Source organism: Cricetulus griseus, chromosome 6, assembly GCF_003668045.3.
Source record: "Cricetulus griseus strain 17A/GY chromosome 6, alternate assembly CriGri-PICRH-1.0, whole genome shotgun sequence".
Lineage (NCBI taxonomy): Eukaryota > Metazoa > Chordata > Mammalia > Rodentia > Cricetidae > Cricetulus > Cricetulus griseus.
This window is the reverse complement of record NC_048599.1, coordinates 155,564,366-155,580,653: the sequence shown is the minus strand read 5'-3', so window position 1 is coordinate 155,580,653 and position 16,288 is coordinate 155,564,366. Positions and strand designations below refer to the sequence as shown.

The window sequence follows — 16,288 nt, the reverse complement described above, 5'->3', positions numbered from 1 at the left end:
TATTAGGCTACTAGAGCTGTTGTAACAAAGTACTACAGCCCAAATGGCTTAAATAACATAAATTCATTACCTCACTGTTCTAGAGGATAAAACCCAGGATGAGTGCCACTAGAATTTGTTTCTGGTGACACTGTTTTCTTGGCTTGTAGATGCCCCTCTCACTGTGTCCTCACAGGCTTTTCATCTGTACATCTGTGCAAAGAGAACTCTCATGACTCACCCATACAGATGCTGGTCCTATTCAACTAACCCTGTTTCCCATAGGTACCTCTCACCTTTCCTAACCTCTGTAATGCCCTGTTTCTAAACAAAGCCACACTGTAAATTAGGTATTCCACTCCTGGATGTTGTGGGGTGGGTCACAGTACAGTCTGTAACAGCCAGTTTGTTTAGCTAGTTACCCACTGAGAAATGTCTGGCTTGTTTCTAGTTTTGGCCTATTTGTGATAACCTATAAATATCCATGAACAGGTTTTTATATGAATGTAGATATCATTTCTCTGGGTTAAGGAGTGTGACTGCTGAGCTGTGTGTCAGTGACTACTCATTTATAGACAGGCTGCCTTCTTAGAAATCAGTAGGACAGTGGGGCTAGAGAGAGGGCTCGGTGGGCCAAGAGCTTGCTGCACTAGTGTAAAGACCTAAGTTCAGATCCTCAGCATCCTTCTAAAGCAAGACATGGTTGTGTGTGTCTACCCAGAAGCTCACAGGCCAGTGAGCCTTGTTTATGCAGCCAGCAAACAAAAGACTCTGTCTTAAATATGGTAGGAAGGGAGGGTTATAGTTTGAGGCTGCTCCCGACCACACCTCTTTAATTCTTCATGTAGAAAGTAGAATGGTTCAGTTGCTATGGAAAGCAGTATGGAAGTGCCATGTAACTAACTGTACTACTATTTTTTTTTTTTAGATGAGTCTCACAATATAGCCCTTGCTAGCTTAAAACTTACAATGTAGACCAAGCTGGCCTTGAACTCACAGAGATCCTGTGCCGAGAATCCTATGCCTCCTGAGTGTTGGCATTAAAGATGTGTGCCACCACGCCCAGCTTGACAAATAAATTTTATGAAATGGAAAAGGAGGGAGAGGCAAAGAGATCAACTGTCTATAGAATGAAAGACACCAGATATAACTGGCATTATTCACAACAGCTGAGACAAGCAGCTCCTCAGGTGTCCTCAGATGAATGAGCAAGCAAAATGTGGCACTCACATGTGCACACAAGTGTGACTCCTGCTCTTCCTCTCCCCACCCATGGAGTAGTATGTACAGAACTGATAGGCTCCTCCACAGATGAGCATGATGCTGAGTGGCTTAAGCCAGTCATAGAAAGCACAGATGCTGTCATTCCATTTGTATGAGAAGTCAAAACTAGAGATAGTGAATGACAGTCCCAGGGCAGGGGACCAGGGATGAGGAGTGACTGGGTATAGTCTGCTGCAGGATGAAGCAGTTTTGGAGCTAGGACAATAATGGCTGCACACCCTGGTGATTATATGGTGCCACTGGGTTAGACACTTAAAATGGTTAAGGTGGTACATTTTACACTGTACATATTTTACAATAAAATATTTCAAAGAGAAGGCGGGTGATGGTGGCACATGCCTTTGATCCCAACACTCAGGAGGCAGAGACAGGCGGATCTTTGTGAGTTCGAGACCAGCCTGGTCTACAAGAGCTACTTCCAGTCTAGTAAGCCACAGAGAAACCCTGTCTCGAAAAGCCCAAAAAGGAAAAAAAAATATTTCAAAGAGGAGCTGGAGGGACCACTCACCGGTTAAGAGAACTGACTGCTCTTGTGGAAGACCTTTCATGAAGTCTCACAGTGGTTTGTAACTCCAGTTCCAGGGGAACTGACATCCCCTTCTGGCCTCTGTAGGTCCAGGTACACATGTGTTACACAGTTATACATGAAGGCCAAACACTCATAAAATAAAAAGAAGTATCTGAGGAAATTTCCAAAGGGAATAACCCATTATTTGAGACATCATGGGCATATCAACCAGTTGTTGTACGCAGGGAAGCTTTTGCCCTTGGAGTTTATCTGCTGGTTGTTGTCCTGGTTTATTACAGGCCTCTTTTGTACAGTGTTGTTCTCAGTGGTCTTAGCTGCTGCTTCTTAAAGCAGGCTTGTCTTGTTATAATCTGAGAGTGCTAGTGTAGAATAGTCCAGAGGAGCAGACCTTGATGTTGGTATTAGCTGGTGGATCCATGCTGTGCACATCTGTCTGCCAAATGCATAGGATTTTATCTGTGCGTTTCTATGGGGTTTGGGATGTAAACACATAGGTTCAAGCGGCTATTCTTCTGAAATGATGGCTGCCATACTGTCTTGTAGTCACAGATACGCATGTATTTGACAGTAGACTCTCCGAATTCACCTTGGTGGGGTAGAAAGGCACTACCTTGAGTGTCACCTGAACTCCAGTGTTTTCTCTACTACTGATTCCCCATGAAACCTTGGCCAAATCACACTCTCTCTTCTGGACCACGGTTTTCTCATCTAGTAAATGTAAAGTGTGGACCCAGTGGTCTTTATGGTTCGTTTCAGGTTAGCCTCGAGCAAGGCAGCATTCTGGAATTAGCTGTGGGGCAGTGCCTGGGACTTTCTAGAGGAAGTTTTACTACATTGGAATTTTCTCTTATGGTCTTAGATTGTCCCAAAAATAATCTAAGTAATCCCTTTTGTGGGTTGCAGGCCCTTGAAACAGCCAAGCCCCTGTGTAGTGTTCACATTGGCTGAGGTTGTTTTGGGAATTTCCTACAGCAGTGAGGGTCGAATAGCAGTCTGGTCTAATATTGACATATATTTTCTCTTTTCCTTTTGGCTCTGCTGGGAAGTGAGTGGCAGTGTGTTCCAGTGGGGCACTGGCTTAGCATCTTCTGGCCGACGCTTGTGTGCTGGGCAAACTCTTCCATTGTTTTTGACAGCCAAGGAACCAAGCAGAGTGATGGGTAAGCTCTTCATTTCTTCATAGTCTTTGGTTACTTTGTGAGGAAGTAAATAGACCTTCAGAAAATGGGTGAGTGGAGTCTCTCTCTCTCTCTCTCTCTCTCTCTCTCTCTCTCTCTCTCTCTCTATTTTTCTAAACACTTTGTTTTGTATGGGTGTTTTGCCTGCATGCATTTCTGTGCACCACTTGCATGCCAGGTGCCCAGGGAGGCCAGAAGAGGGCATTGCACTTCCTGGAATTGGAGGTAATGAGAACCAAATCCAAATCCAAATCCAAATCCAGCCAGTATTCTTAATTGCCAAGCCATCTTTCTAGCCTTAAGTCTTTGGTATTTCTTGATCTTTCTAACTCTGTCTGTTGGTTGAGACTTTTTGTGACTTTTGTGGCCCCAGTAAAAGTCATCATCTTTGCTACCAGAGTCTGGGACCTATTGATTGATAGATGGATGCCCAGCAGGTAGGTGGAGATCAACAAGAAGTTCTAGAATGGATCTACTTGGAAGAGATTATTAGGAATTTGGAAACAGGATGTAGTAATATAGTGAGTCTGCAAGTTACTCACCAGGCAACTGGATGACTACACAGAATCAGCCATGCTGAGTTTCCTGCATGGCCAAGGGGACAGGAATGACCTCTTAGTGCAGGCAGTCACACTCCAGAGAGAAGCCTGGGCTGCACCCTATGCCATTTCTCTCTCCTATAAGGGGAGGGGGAATAAGTGAGGATGTAGAGAACCAGTGTGGGGTATCTCCACATGGAAACACAGTAGGTGATTTGCATTCTGCTTGTGGGTGGGTCTGCTGGTGGGTCTTCTGTTGGTTAGTTGGCCAATAGGTGCCGCCCCTCTTTCCTTTCCTTTCCTTTTCCTTTCCTTTCCTTTCCTTTCCTTTCCTTTCCTTTCCTTTCCTTTCCTTTCCTTTCCTTTCTTTGTCTTCTGCTCTTAGGTCCTCTTCAGCTCTGTTCTCCACTCTCTGTAGGCCTTTCTGTCTTTGTGTATCATGTGTACTATGTCTATCTCTTCTCTATAACTCTTACTTTTGGGCCCAGTTCACTGAGGGTTGGCTTAAGGAAAATCCTGTATAGGAGACCTCTAAATACTTACTCCTTCCGAACTCCAAATAAAAGTGACTGGAGAATGCTGGGAAGGCATGGGGACAGAATAGAGACTGCAGTGGAAGTGAGGCATAAACACACGCTGGGATCATTCTGGATTTGTGTGGGTATGTATGTATACATTTATGCATGTACATGTATGCATGTATTTGTGGAGGCCAGAGGACAGCCTTGGCTGTGTTTTCCTCTGGCACTGTCCACTTGGCTTTTAGAAGCAGGGTCTTTAACATTCTGGGAGCTCCCTGAGTGGCTCACCTGCTCTACCTCCTAATGTTGGGGTTCTAAGTGTGTACCATGTCTGCCTCAAAAAGGCTGTAAGATCACATTATCTTGATTTGTGTGCAAGTGTGTGTGTGTGTGTGTGTGTGTGTGTGTGTGTGTGTGTGTGTGTGTGTGTGTGTGTGTGTGTGTGTGTGTGTGTGTGTGTCTCATAGAACTCACTTCCCAGACCTTCTCCTTACCTCAGCAAGATGGTCACCCCTGCCTGACCTGCTAGTGCCCCTGTACCTTCAGATAGACTCTCAGCTCTGCTGGAAGTGCCTTTCCTTCCTGTTTGTCTGGGAAAGCCTTGGGGTTTCCTCAGGGTCTGACTCAGACATGGCTCTCAGGGAAGACAACCCATCGGGCCTCATGGCCTTCTCTTTGTGGATAGCACTGTTTTGCCTCAAGCGTGAATGGTTACCATTTTTCTCGTGTGCCAAGGGGAAAAGTGGAGTGTTGTTCTCTGTATTTTAGTACAGGGCCAGTAACTAAAAGGCCTAGAACTTAACAGCCAGTTTGGGATTGCCTGGAATGAAAGCGCCGAGTTATCTGGGGAGTTTTCTGATGGGTTTGGATGGCTCATCAGTTTTCTGTCCTCATAGCTCGCCATTTTGCATTCTGCCATCTGTACTTTACTACCTAGATATCCCCTAAGGCCCATGTCTCCTTGCTGGTGGGTTTGGCTGGGAACTTCTGCTTTATCCTATTTATTTCACAGATCACTTGAAGATATAAGATGCCTTTTAGTTAGATAGTAAAACAGAAATTTCCAGAAACAATTGCAGACTAGAGCTGTGTTTTCCTGTAGATTAGACCATAAATTACCACAGGCTGTCCCAACTCCTGACAGGATGGTTGGGATTCTGCCATGTTGGTGAAGGCAGTGTAATCCAGGGAGGTAAAGTGCTGGACTTGGAGGTCAGAAGCAGGTTCAGAGAGTTCTGCTGTATGTTTTGAGGAGGCCTGGCTTGTGGTTAAATAGGAGCTAAAGGTTTGAGTTCATTTACCTTCAGCCTTCCTCAACAGGCAGAGTTGGGAAACACCTGCACACATTTCACGTACATTTTCTCATGGCTATGCATGTTTCTATTGGAAATGTAAATTGACACTTATAAGTCCAGTTCCAGTTGATTGTCGCATGGAGGCTCCAGCTTTCCTGCTGTTTGTATCTGTACCTTTTCTCTGTGATAGTGAGGACTGTGGTACTTTATCCTCAATACATCGACTTGTTCAAACCCTGTTATATCACTGCCTTCATCATGCCAACCATCCTGCCAGTCCTGTTGCTCACTCTTGCCTGCACTGGGTGGGTTTCTCCCCATCCCCAGGCAATGCTGGGCCCTAGAGTCCACTCCACATTCAGTGTGTTCTGACTTAAATATAGCTTAAAACAAACACATTTCTTTTCTAGGCCTAGAGGATTCTACAGCAGTATGTGTTGTTGCGGGATCTGACCACTCCGCCTCATTGACAGGTAGGTTCCAGATCCTTAGAGCTGGGTGTGCCATTCAGATCTCTGCATTCCATGGTCTGCAGGGAAGCTGAGATAGAGTCAAGGAAGGTATAAATCTTGGAGTGACAGTTTTGGCACCATTCTTGCTATAATTTTAGGCAAATTACTTTATTTTTTGAGACCATCTCCATGTTTGCAAAATACTTTATGGGTAGCTGTAAGAACTTAATTTTATAGTACATATAAAGCACTTACATTTTCTCAATTATACAGGGTGGAAATGATTATCTTTCTTTTGGGGGAATTGTGATGGGCAGGTCATGAAATCAACAGTAAATTTATATATAGCTGTGTATCGCTCGGTGATAGGGGTGTGCCAATGCCTGAGCATCAAGGACATACAGTCTCCTGCACACCTATGCTGTGTGATGTGGGTACCATTGTATATGTGGCTCATTGTTGACCAAAATGTTTGGGAGCAAGTACTTGACCATATAGCATACTGCTCTTTTGTTTTGCTTTTGAGACAGAGTCTCACTCTGCAGCCTAGTCTGGGTTGGAATTCACTATGTAACCCAAGATGGCTTCAAGTCTGCTGAAACTCTCCTGCCTAGGTTACAGGAAATACACACACACACACACACACACACACACACACACACACACACCACATACACACACACACAGCTGGCCTTTGAATTCCTCATTCTTTACTTTCATCTCCCAAGTTCTTCTAGGATTACAGGCATGCTCCACCATGCTCAGCTTTTACATTGTAGTTTTCTGACTCTCCATCAGTGCCAACCTAATGCAATATAAGTAATCCAGTGGAATTCTTCAGGAAGCCATGCATCATTTTCTCATGCAGGAGGGTCTTCCCTTTCCTTTGACTGGATTCTCCTGCTAGGGCAAGGTAGACTGCACCCTGTACCTCTGAGGGACTTCTCTTTGTTAACCCTTTCACACAGAGTTGAATGTCTTCCATTTTTAAGCAGTAAGTGGTGACTCTCACACTGGTACGTCCAGTGTTTTATGTGGAAATTCACATGTATAAACATGTCTGTAAACTCACAGCCTCCAAACTCACATGGCCAAACTGAGCTGACAACTAACTGTTGGTGTTTACAAAATACCAGAGAAATTCTGTGAAAGTTTAAATACTTAACAAATTCTGAGCTGCCAATAAACTAACTTGTGTTCATTGAGTCAACAACTAACCAGCTGACAAGAGACATGGATTCATAGCCTGCCTTTCACTTTGGTTCCACTTTGGTGGTTGGTGAAAGTGCTGGCACTGAGTGACTCCCAGCGCCTGGTCCCCCTCTCCTCTAGAGACACAGGATTGCAGGTGCCACCGCCAGTGATGGGGACAGTGTCCTTGTTGGAGTAAGAATAGACAAAGAGACATTCATTTCATTTTCTTTGTAATTGATTTGAGATGACTGATGGTATACAAACTTAGAAGTTATTGAATTAGCTACTAATGTCAAGTTTTTAAAAAGAACAAAATATATGATTACTAAATTTATTATTTTCTACATGGCCACTTTTTCTTGTGGTGCTTTTTATACACAGACTGGATTTTTTTTTGTGGAACTATAATTTATATATGATATTCACCATTTTAAAGTGTCCATTTAATCATTTTTAGTATAGTCACAAAGTGAATTGGATTTTGATATTTCAAAAGTGAGTTAAAAATTGTCAAGATTAATAGCCCTCTTTTCTCATCTTGCTCCGGCTGTTAACACATTGGATTTTGTTCCAGTGTTCTTCAGCCCTCTTCTCTGTCCTTGTAGATTACGTAACCATTTGGCATTGCAGCAGAATTTAATTTTGCCTGTTGATGCAACAGTGTAACTATCCCCATGTGGAAGACAGTCTGCCTTTCAAAAGGATGGTTTAGATATTCTGAGTCACATAGGCTCCACTCTGCGGCGCCTCTGTGGCTCTCCAGTGACTACCGAGTTGATGTTATGCGGGGTAAGGGATTCTTAGACCTCTGTACTCCAATGAAGGCCCGGTACACATCATAGATCTGTAGGATGTCAGTGTTTCAGGGCCACATGTAATAGAAGCTTCATACATCCTCACCTTGGAGGTGAGGAAATGGTGGCATGGTGTGCTGTGTCCTGTGTCCCCTGTCAAGTGAGTGTCAGATGGAACTTGGAGACTCCTGAGCTATGACTGTAATGATCCTGCTTGGCCTTTGATCAGTTTGGGGGAGACCATTGTTGGGCAAGCAGGGCTGTGAACTCTATAGGGAACTCACCAAATGAAACAGGCCCACCTCCTCATCCTTTCATGGGCTGAGAGTGCTTGTTAGCCAAGTGAATTTAAAGAGTCATTTAACATTTCTCAGCCTTGATTAAGTTATCTTTTGGGACAGTGCTATGAGCCATATTCAAAAAAAAAAAAGACATAGGTAAATTAATCTTATTAATACACTTTCCTTAGAATATCCAAAATACTACTTAATATAATAGGAACATTATTAAAGAAGTAAGCTTTTTTTTTGTGGTATCTCTGCAGTCTGTTGAGTATTTTCATCTGGGCCAGCCACACTTGTGTTTGCAGCTAGTGCTGTTGTTAAGTGCATGTGTAGATTGTCACACTGCCAGGACTGGGGAAGCTCACAGAGGACTCTAAGAGCTTCACAATTTTATCTCCCAGGCTGAATTACAGCCTTGGCTTCATTTTGTTTGGCTTTCATCTAAAAATTACCTTTGAACTTGAGCAACCTTTAGACAGACATGTGCTCTTTGGTTGCCACGGTCACCCACCAGTTGCTCTGGTCAGCAGTGATGTTAGTTGTATCTTCTACCCTTTTAGGCCAGCAGCCCTCCCTTTCATATTCAGCTGGTGAAAGCACAGCTTAGAGAGGAAGTGATTTGTCCAAGGTCAATAGCTAGTTAGCAGATCCAGGAATAGCAGCCAGAGTCACTTGACTCTACATTGGCTTCCTCCTCCTGTTACATCACCATGCCAGTCACTTCTGCCTCTATCACGGGATTACAGTGAGGCCCAGATGAGCTCAGGACCTACACAGATGGGCATTGGTAGCTCATTCTTTTCTGGTGGACAGCAAGTACAGTGCAGTAGTTTCATTTTTACAAGGTTTAAGCTTAGAAAGCATAGGATATTTTGGCAGTGTCTCCTATAGTCCAGGCTGGCCTTGAGCTAACTATGTAGCCAAGGATGACCTTAAACTCCTAACCCTTCTGCTTCTACTTCTGGACTTCTGGGATTATAAGTGTGCGCAACCACACCCAGTTTATGCAGTGCTGGGGATTGTGTATACTAGGCAAACACTGCCAACTGAGCCACATCCCCAGCTGCCAAGTAGTGTATCTTCTAACCTGTTATCTTAAAAGCTTAAGTGTTTCCTTCTTAACAAAAGGTAATATAGGTTTATATAAAAAAATGCAGAAAATGGGCTGGTTAGATGGCTTAGTGAGTAAGAGCATTTGCTGTGCAAGCTTGAGGAGCTCAATTTGAATCTCAGCATCCACATAAAAAAACTGTTATGTCTACACCTATAACCCCATCATGTGTGGAGTGGAGACTTGGGGATTGCTGTGTCTTCCTGGCAAACAGCCAACTCCAGCTTCAGTGAGAGACCGCCTCAAAGGAATAAGGTAGAAAACAATAGAGCAGGACACCTGATGTTCTCTTTCAGGCTGTCTGCTCATGGGTATATGTAACTACCCCTTGCATATACCACCCCCCCCCATGAATGAGTACATACACACACACACACACACACACAAATATGTGTGTGTGTGTGTGTGTGTGTATGTATATATGTAGAGAGAGAGAAATATGTCTTATATATACTAGGCCTTGCTTATGTACAGAATTTTGTAAGTTTTATATTTGATTATGTTCTACACAAATTTCATATTGTGTATGGCTCCACTAAATCATGTAGTATAAGTAGGAAACAATTCCTTTTTTAGCCATTTCTTTTTCAGATTAGTCCCCACCCTTCTGGGTCATGTTCCTTACCTCCTATTCCCCTCTGTTTCAGATACAGGAGAGCTGTATGTCTGGGGCCGGAACAAGCATGGGCAACTGGCTTCCCTGGCTGCGTTCCTCCTTCTGCCCCAGAGAATAGATGCCCGCTGCTTTCAGGATGAAAAGGTCACTGCTGTGTGGAGTGGATGGACACATCTGGTTGCTCAGACAGGTGAGGGTGCAGCAGAAAATTTGGGGTTGGTAAGAACAGTTGTCCAGACACTCTTTACTACTTGGAGTTAAGGATGGTGATGGAAGGACTTTAAGTACTGAAAAGTGAAAGGCCTGGTACCTCCTGTCATCAGCCAGATGTGGCTCTTCTTGTCAGCATTACACATACAAGGCTGGACTGGTGAGGCCATTCTGCTGTTAAGAGTCCTTGAGGTTTTGAGAGTGCATCCATGACAGCCAACACGACCCAGAGGTTGGTCCAGGTACTGGTGAGTCCTTGCCTGTCATGGTTGAAGAGATGGCTTTATTTTTATTTCCACCTGATCTGAGTTAAAACAGCATCAGAACATATTGGTAAATTTCAAATTGAGTTGTATAGCCAGTGTGACACTCTTGACTCTGAGGCACTATGTGCACTGATTGAGCCCTAGTGTTCCTCAGAGCCACCACATGCCTGGCAATGCTGGTCATCTTCACCTTTCCTTGAGTCTTCATTGGTTTTCATCCTTCCCTTAGGTCAGGTCTTTTTTGGTCATCATATTCCTTTCTTCTTGGATTTTGGTTTTCCATGGCCTCTCACTCCTGCTGTCTAGGAGTCCCTGCTGATTTACAGTTTCTCAGACAGGTTGATATCGTGTCAAGACCTTCTGAACCTTAGGGGTTCTCAGAAGTTCTCTGGTCTTGCTAGCTCCATCTCAGGCTCCCAAATACCTGTTGACTGCTTTTCCAGAAGTTTCCAGCTCTCATAGGTTTTCCTGTAGCTTCAGCTCTCCTTGGTAAGTCACACATGCTGTGTGCATTGTACTTTTCCATGTCTGTGATGCTTTTAATTGACCTTTCCAGAGTATTGCTGCCATTTTGAAATGGTGGCCTGGCTAAGGATGACACAGAGTAACCTCCATGTTGCCAGGTCAAAGGATGCTCCCAGGAAGGTGTGTTGTCTGTTTGGAGGAGAAGAAAGTTATTTCTTTCTTCAAAGAGCTTCAGGTTGCTTGAACATAGGGACAGAAAACTTCATCTGTTCATCCACCTGTCTGCCCATCATCCATCTATCCACCCATAAATGTCAGTTTATGTGCCCTTAAGGAGCCCATTAGGAGCGGCAGACCCATATCAGAATTCAGCATCATTCCAGCATGAGACATAGAAGCACAAAGCCAAGGACACAAGACAGTGAGCAGCGGCAAGCTGAGTGATTAGGTGTTAACAGGTAAGCGGCTCATGGGTAGTCTTCACACTGCAGTGCAGCAAAGCTGCTTGCCACCACACAGGAGTGAGTCTGTGGGTAATTCCTGTACCTGGTTAAGTGGCTGACTGAGAGACAGAAGTGGTGCTTCTTTGAATCACTGGAGTGGAGTGGACCTCATGTCAGGCCAGGGGCCCAGCCCTGGGGTTGGAGGTTGGCAGCTGCATTCTTGCTGGTGCTGAGTCACTCCAGCTGCTTGGGAACTCAGCTTTATGTTTCCACCTCCTCTTGAGAGCATGATTTTGTTGGTAATGCTTCAGCTGTTTAATTAAGTTGCTATTTCAGCTTGCTTATATATGTACCTCGCTCTGTTCCCCTTTCTCCCAGGTCAAGAATGGTTAAGAGCTGGGGTGTTTGGATATCTGGGTGTTATACTGAATTAGGGGTGAATGGAATGCTCCTGATTCACCACTCTCCTTGTAGTAGCCATGACAGCCCTTGCCCCGGCCCAATGTCATTGAGAAGAAGCATCCAGAGCTTCCATTTGATCAGATTCAGCTGCTCACAGTAACAGGAATGAGTTTTCCTTGCGGGGGTCAAAAGCAACATGGAGTTGTTTGACTCTGTTCCTGAAGCTCCAGTACAGCAGCACTCCGCTGCTTATGTGGAGGAATTTGTTGGTGTTACTGTTGTGTGCACAGTGACCATCCATCCCCAGAGACATGGAGGATAACAGGGCACTTTGCCTTTATTCTCCATAGTCTCAAGATTGAAGCTTCCCCAGAAGGTGCAGGCAGTGGACATTTGCAAAGGTTGGAGACATTACTGGCTGTGACAGCTGGCGTTGTCCCTGACATCCAGTGGGTGGAGGTCAGAGATGCAGCTAAGTATTCTAACTTTCCAAGATGCCAAGGTGCCCCCCCACTTGGTACAAGAAAGGTATGCAGTTCAGGTGCCTGCATTGTCAAGGTGGAGACTCACTGCCTGGGACTGACATCCCCATTGGCAGGTGTGTAGTCAGGGCAGTTTGGATGGCACCAGAATAACTTCCCAGATGGTCTGTGCAGGAGTGGGGATGCACTTTCTGCCCTCCTCTCTCAGGAGTCTGTTGCCTGCCTGCAAGTTTGCAGTGGAAAAATACTTTTCTGTGTTAGTCAGAGGTACTTGGAAAGAGGCCAGGAGGACCTGTTCTAATCTGGGAGAGTTGGCAAGGGTACCTGTGTCTCAGACTGGAGAAGCTGCATTCTAGAACCCTTTCCTGAGCGGTTTAATGTCCCCATTATTGTTCTCAGGAACTTCATGGGACTCTTGAGTGACTTTATCGAGGCTCGGTGTCTCACAGAGATGTCCAGTTTCCTGACTGGAGATGTGTTGCAAAGCTGGGTCACAGAGTTGGGTGTTTTCTTCATTCGGTGACCTTGTCTCTGCTATTTCACACGTCCTAGTTGCTCAGCTCTCAAGTGGGGTAGTAAACCTTCCTGTCTGCCACGTAGTGTGATTGTGTGGTCGATACAAACGAATCTGTGAATGATCTCAGTTAACTGTAAAACGTCTACACTAGTGGCTGCTCACCTGAGGTTGGGATATGTAAGCTGATTCACTCTTTGGTCTTGTTTCTAGAAGAGCTTCTGTTTTATAAGGGTCTGTGTGGCAAGATAGAAACATGCTGTCTTCTGTACTAAGGGCTCCTTGGCTGGACAGGACTGTGCTACTCCTGATAGGTTGTGCTCCCCAAAGTCTTTCACCCACGTGCAGTAGATGTTCAGAAGCTAATTACCTAGTGAATGAGTAAATGGTAAGAGACATAAAAGCATGGCTTTGAAGTCTGATGGACTTAGGTTTATGCATGACTCGACCCTGTTCCCTGCTTCTCCCTTCCTATGGGTCACTACCATGGTTGCCTTGGTACTTTTGTCCTCATGGCACTGTGACCCTCACTTTGTTTTATCTGTTTATTTATGTGACAGGGTCACCTGACCTTGAACTTGTGATCCTCTTGCCTTCTCCTAAGTGCTGAGATTACATGCACACCATCGCTCCCAGCTTACAGGGTGCTGGGAATTGAATACACAGCTTCACGAATGCTAGGCAGGTCGTCTACCAAGTGAGCTATCAATTCTTTGACTAATTCCTTCTCCCATGAGACTAATAAGCTCCATGAGAGCAGGTGATGTTCTTACTTTGGCTTGCCATTGTCTCTTCAATTGTTAGCCTAGTACTTGTCATTTATTAGGTCATTAGCTGATACATGTACAAATGAACAAGCCACATTAGAAGAATAGGGAGGGGAAATTGCCAACCTGGCATGAGGATTAAATGAAGTGATGTGGTAAAGCACAAGACTGGACCCACATCCCCACCCACTACGTATCAGCTTTCTCTGCCATTTTGGAAATCCCCAGAGCTCCCTGGTCTAGCGTATTGTATTTCTTCTCCATGATCAAAGGTCTCTGTGAATGCCTCTGGGTAGTAACAGGTTGATTCTATATTGTCCTGAGATGTTCGGAGACATCAGTGCTTACAAATGACAAGTACTGGCTGTTGGCAGTTTGTTAGAATTTCAAGGGAATGGTCTTCATAGGTTCCAAACGTTATTGTGGGGTTGGTCAGTTGTCTTGAGTTCTTTGCTTTCCTGAAGCTGGAAGCTTTCCCTGAACCATGCAGCATCCCAAAGTAACCTTGTGGTCTCAAAGGGATATGGATTGAGAACATGAAGCCAAATGCAGAGAGTTCTTTGACATTTATCACTTTCCTATGTTACCCAAGAAAGACATGGAGTATTGGATGTATAGAGTCAGAGGTGGAGGACGCATCTTCCTCACACGGAAGGTGAGAAAACTAAAATCAAGCAGAGAAACGAGACTTGGTAGAGCCCTGGAACCCCAGATCAGTTCTGGTGCCTGGGAAATCTCATCTCTTTCCTTGCTGACCTTCCCAGTTGTAGTAATACTCTTTAGAAGTTTTCTTATAGATTTATTAATTTTCATGTGCATTGGTGTTTGCCTACACACACACACACACACACACACACACACACACACACGTACCATGTACCTGGCCTCAAACTCACAGAGATTCTCCTGTCTCTGCCTCCCAAGTGCTGCGATTAAAGGCGTGCACCATCATTGTCTGACTGCAGCAAGTGTTCTTAACCACTGAACCATCTCTCTACCCATCTTCCCTTGGTAATATTCTTTTAATTGAGATATTTTCCTTATTTCTCTTAAGACAGGAAGCATGTGTGGGCAGGACCACCTCTTAGCTACTCTCTTTTCTTCAGGAATCACAGATCAAGAAATTCTTGATTGCATTTGATGTCTGAGCATCAGTGAAATCCAAGCCCACATTGGTTCACACTGAACGGAGTTTATAAATATACCCAATGCTGATTTTTCTGTTTTGGGGCCAAGATCCCTTCCAGCATAAGGTGACAGTGTACATTACACCTTCTTGTGGCCATGCGTCGTGAAACCTCAGTGGACCTCAGGGAGGTTCTGACCTCATGGGTCTATTTAAAGCAGCTGTTTTGGAATTTGTGATGCTTGCTTGAACTGTAGAACTTTGAAAACCCCATAGCTGAGAGTGAAATGGAACCTGGAGGACAGAAGTGGGCCGTGTGTTTATTACTGACACCATTGGCATTTACCCTGGAACCCCTAGCATGCCCACTAGGGATGGGAATGCAGAGATGATTTGGCCTAACCTCTTCAGTTTGGAAATGGGGAGGCCAAGGAACCAGGAAGGGGGAGCACAGGAAATGGGTGAAAGAGTGGGACCAGTACTCAGCGCCTCATGACTCTCAGTTAAGTGCTCCTTTGGCCCTGTCATTCTCTTCCTTAGATAGTGAGATGTGGATGATGTAAATTCAGGAGCCTTGCCAAGCTGGGTTCCTTGCATACAGGAACCTGCACTTCCAGAAAGCCCTGCTTCCCACTGATGAGTCTGCCCATCCCCTGAGTGTGTATGTTGTGTGAAGCATACCTAGGACAAGGTGTAGGAGGCCATGCTGGGGTTCACAGAGGCAGTGATGTCCCCCTCTGATATTACAACTGCAATTCCATGGGCTGCTATCACTGTAAATCATGGTAACGTGTTCACAGACACATCCCATAGGAAGTTGGCAAGCTGAGTGCTCTTATCCTAACTTCACAGATGAGTCCCTGGTTGATTGCATGGCTCTGGTTCATGTGGATGGACAGAGCTTAAGCTTGAACTCACACCCTTTGTCCCCATATGTCTCAGAATGCTCTAACTCTGTAACTGAGTTGCCTTTATTCTTCAAAGCAGAGCCATTGTCTGTCGTTGGCCAATGGTACTCCACCGTCCTAAGCATCCAGTAAGGATATTTAGTTATCTTTGCTCCTTTAGCATTTGTCTACAAGATACTGACTGTAGGGACATTGAGTGAAGGGGACACTGAAGTCCAGGGCTACCTTCAGGAAGCTTGTGGTTGGATGAGCAAATTAAATATTTAGTAGAAGAATAAAGAGTGTGGTGGGAGGTCAGAGGAGTGGCTGATACACCAGGGGCTCTAGGGTTTCAGGAGAGATGATGTCCAGAGGGAAGGACAAGCAGTTGTGGTGGGTCTTTGGGAAGGCCCCATTTTAATAGGTGGAGTGTCTACAAGTTTGTTCTCTTGATTTTTCCTTTCCTCTGGTAAGACTCTTAAGCCTTGTGGCTTCGCTTTTACCATGTGCCAGTGGGAAGTCTCAGACATTAGGACCTTTTTTACTATACTTTATTGCATGTGTTGTGGGACAGAGGCAGTGAACATGTCACAACATCAGTGGAAAGGCCAGAGGATAATTTGTGGGACTCAGTTTTCCCCTTCCACCTTGTGTGACCTGGAGATTGACCTCAGGTTGTCAGATGTGGTTTGAGGTGTCTTTGCCTGCTGAGCTATCTTGCTGGTCCTTCCTATTACCTTTATGGCTATCTGAGCTCCAAAATTGTATTCTGTGAGAAATAAAACTGGATTAAGGAAATAATCAGCATGATTATCATGCCATGCACAGCAGCCTAATGCTAATGACAAAACAAATGAAATGAAGGGAGATTGGTTAAAAGACCTATGGCATAGCCGTATACTGGGATATCACACTGTCATGTAGAGAAGTATTTTAGAAGGAGCTTTAAT

General features: G+C 44.7%; 1 protein-coding gene across 5 annotated transcripts in view; it reads left to right on the top strand.

Moving 5' to 3' along the window:
• Nucleotides 1-16,288, top strand: part of Sergef (secretion regulating guanine nucleotide exchange factor) — a 212,026-nt gene that overhangs the window by 16,010 nt on the left and 179,728 nt on the right. For all 5 annotated transcript variants that reach the window (XM_027420538.2, XM_027420537.2, XM_027420535.2 and 2 more), the window contains 3 exons: nucleotides 2,839-2,952; nucleotides 5,736-5,798; nucleotides 9,808-9,966. In XM_027420538.2, the coding sequence (XP_027276339.1) occupies nucleotides 2,839-2,952; nucleotides 5,736-5,798; nucleotides 9,808-9,966 (336 nt within the window). The remainder of the gene's footprint in view (nucleotides 1-2,838; nucleotides 2,953-5,735; nucleotides 5,799-9,807; nucleotides 9,967-16,288) is intronic.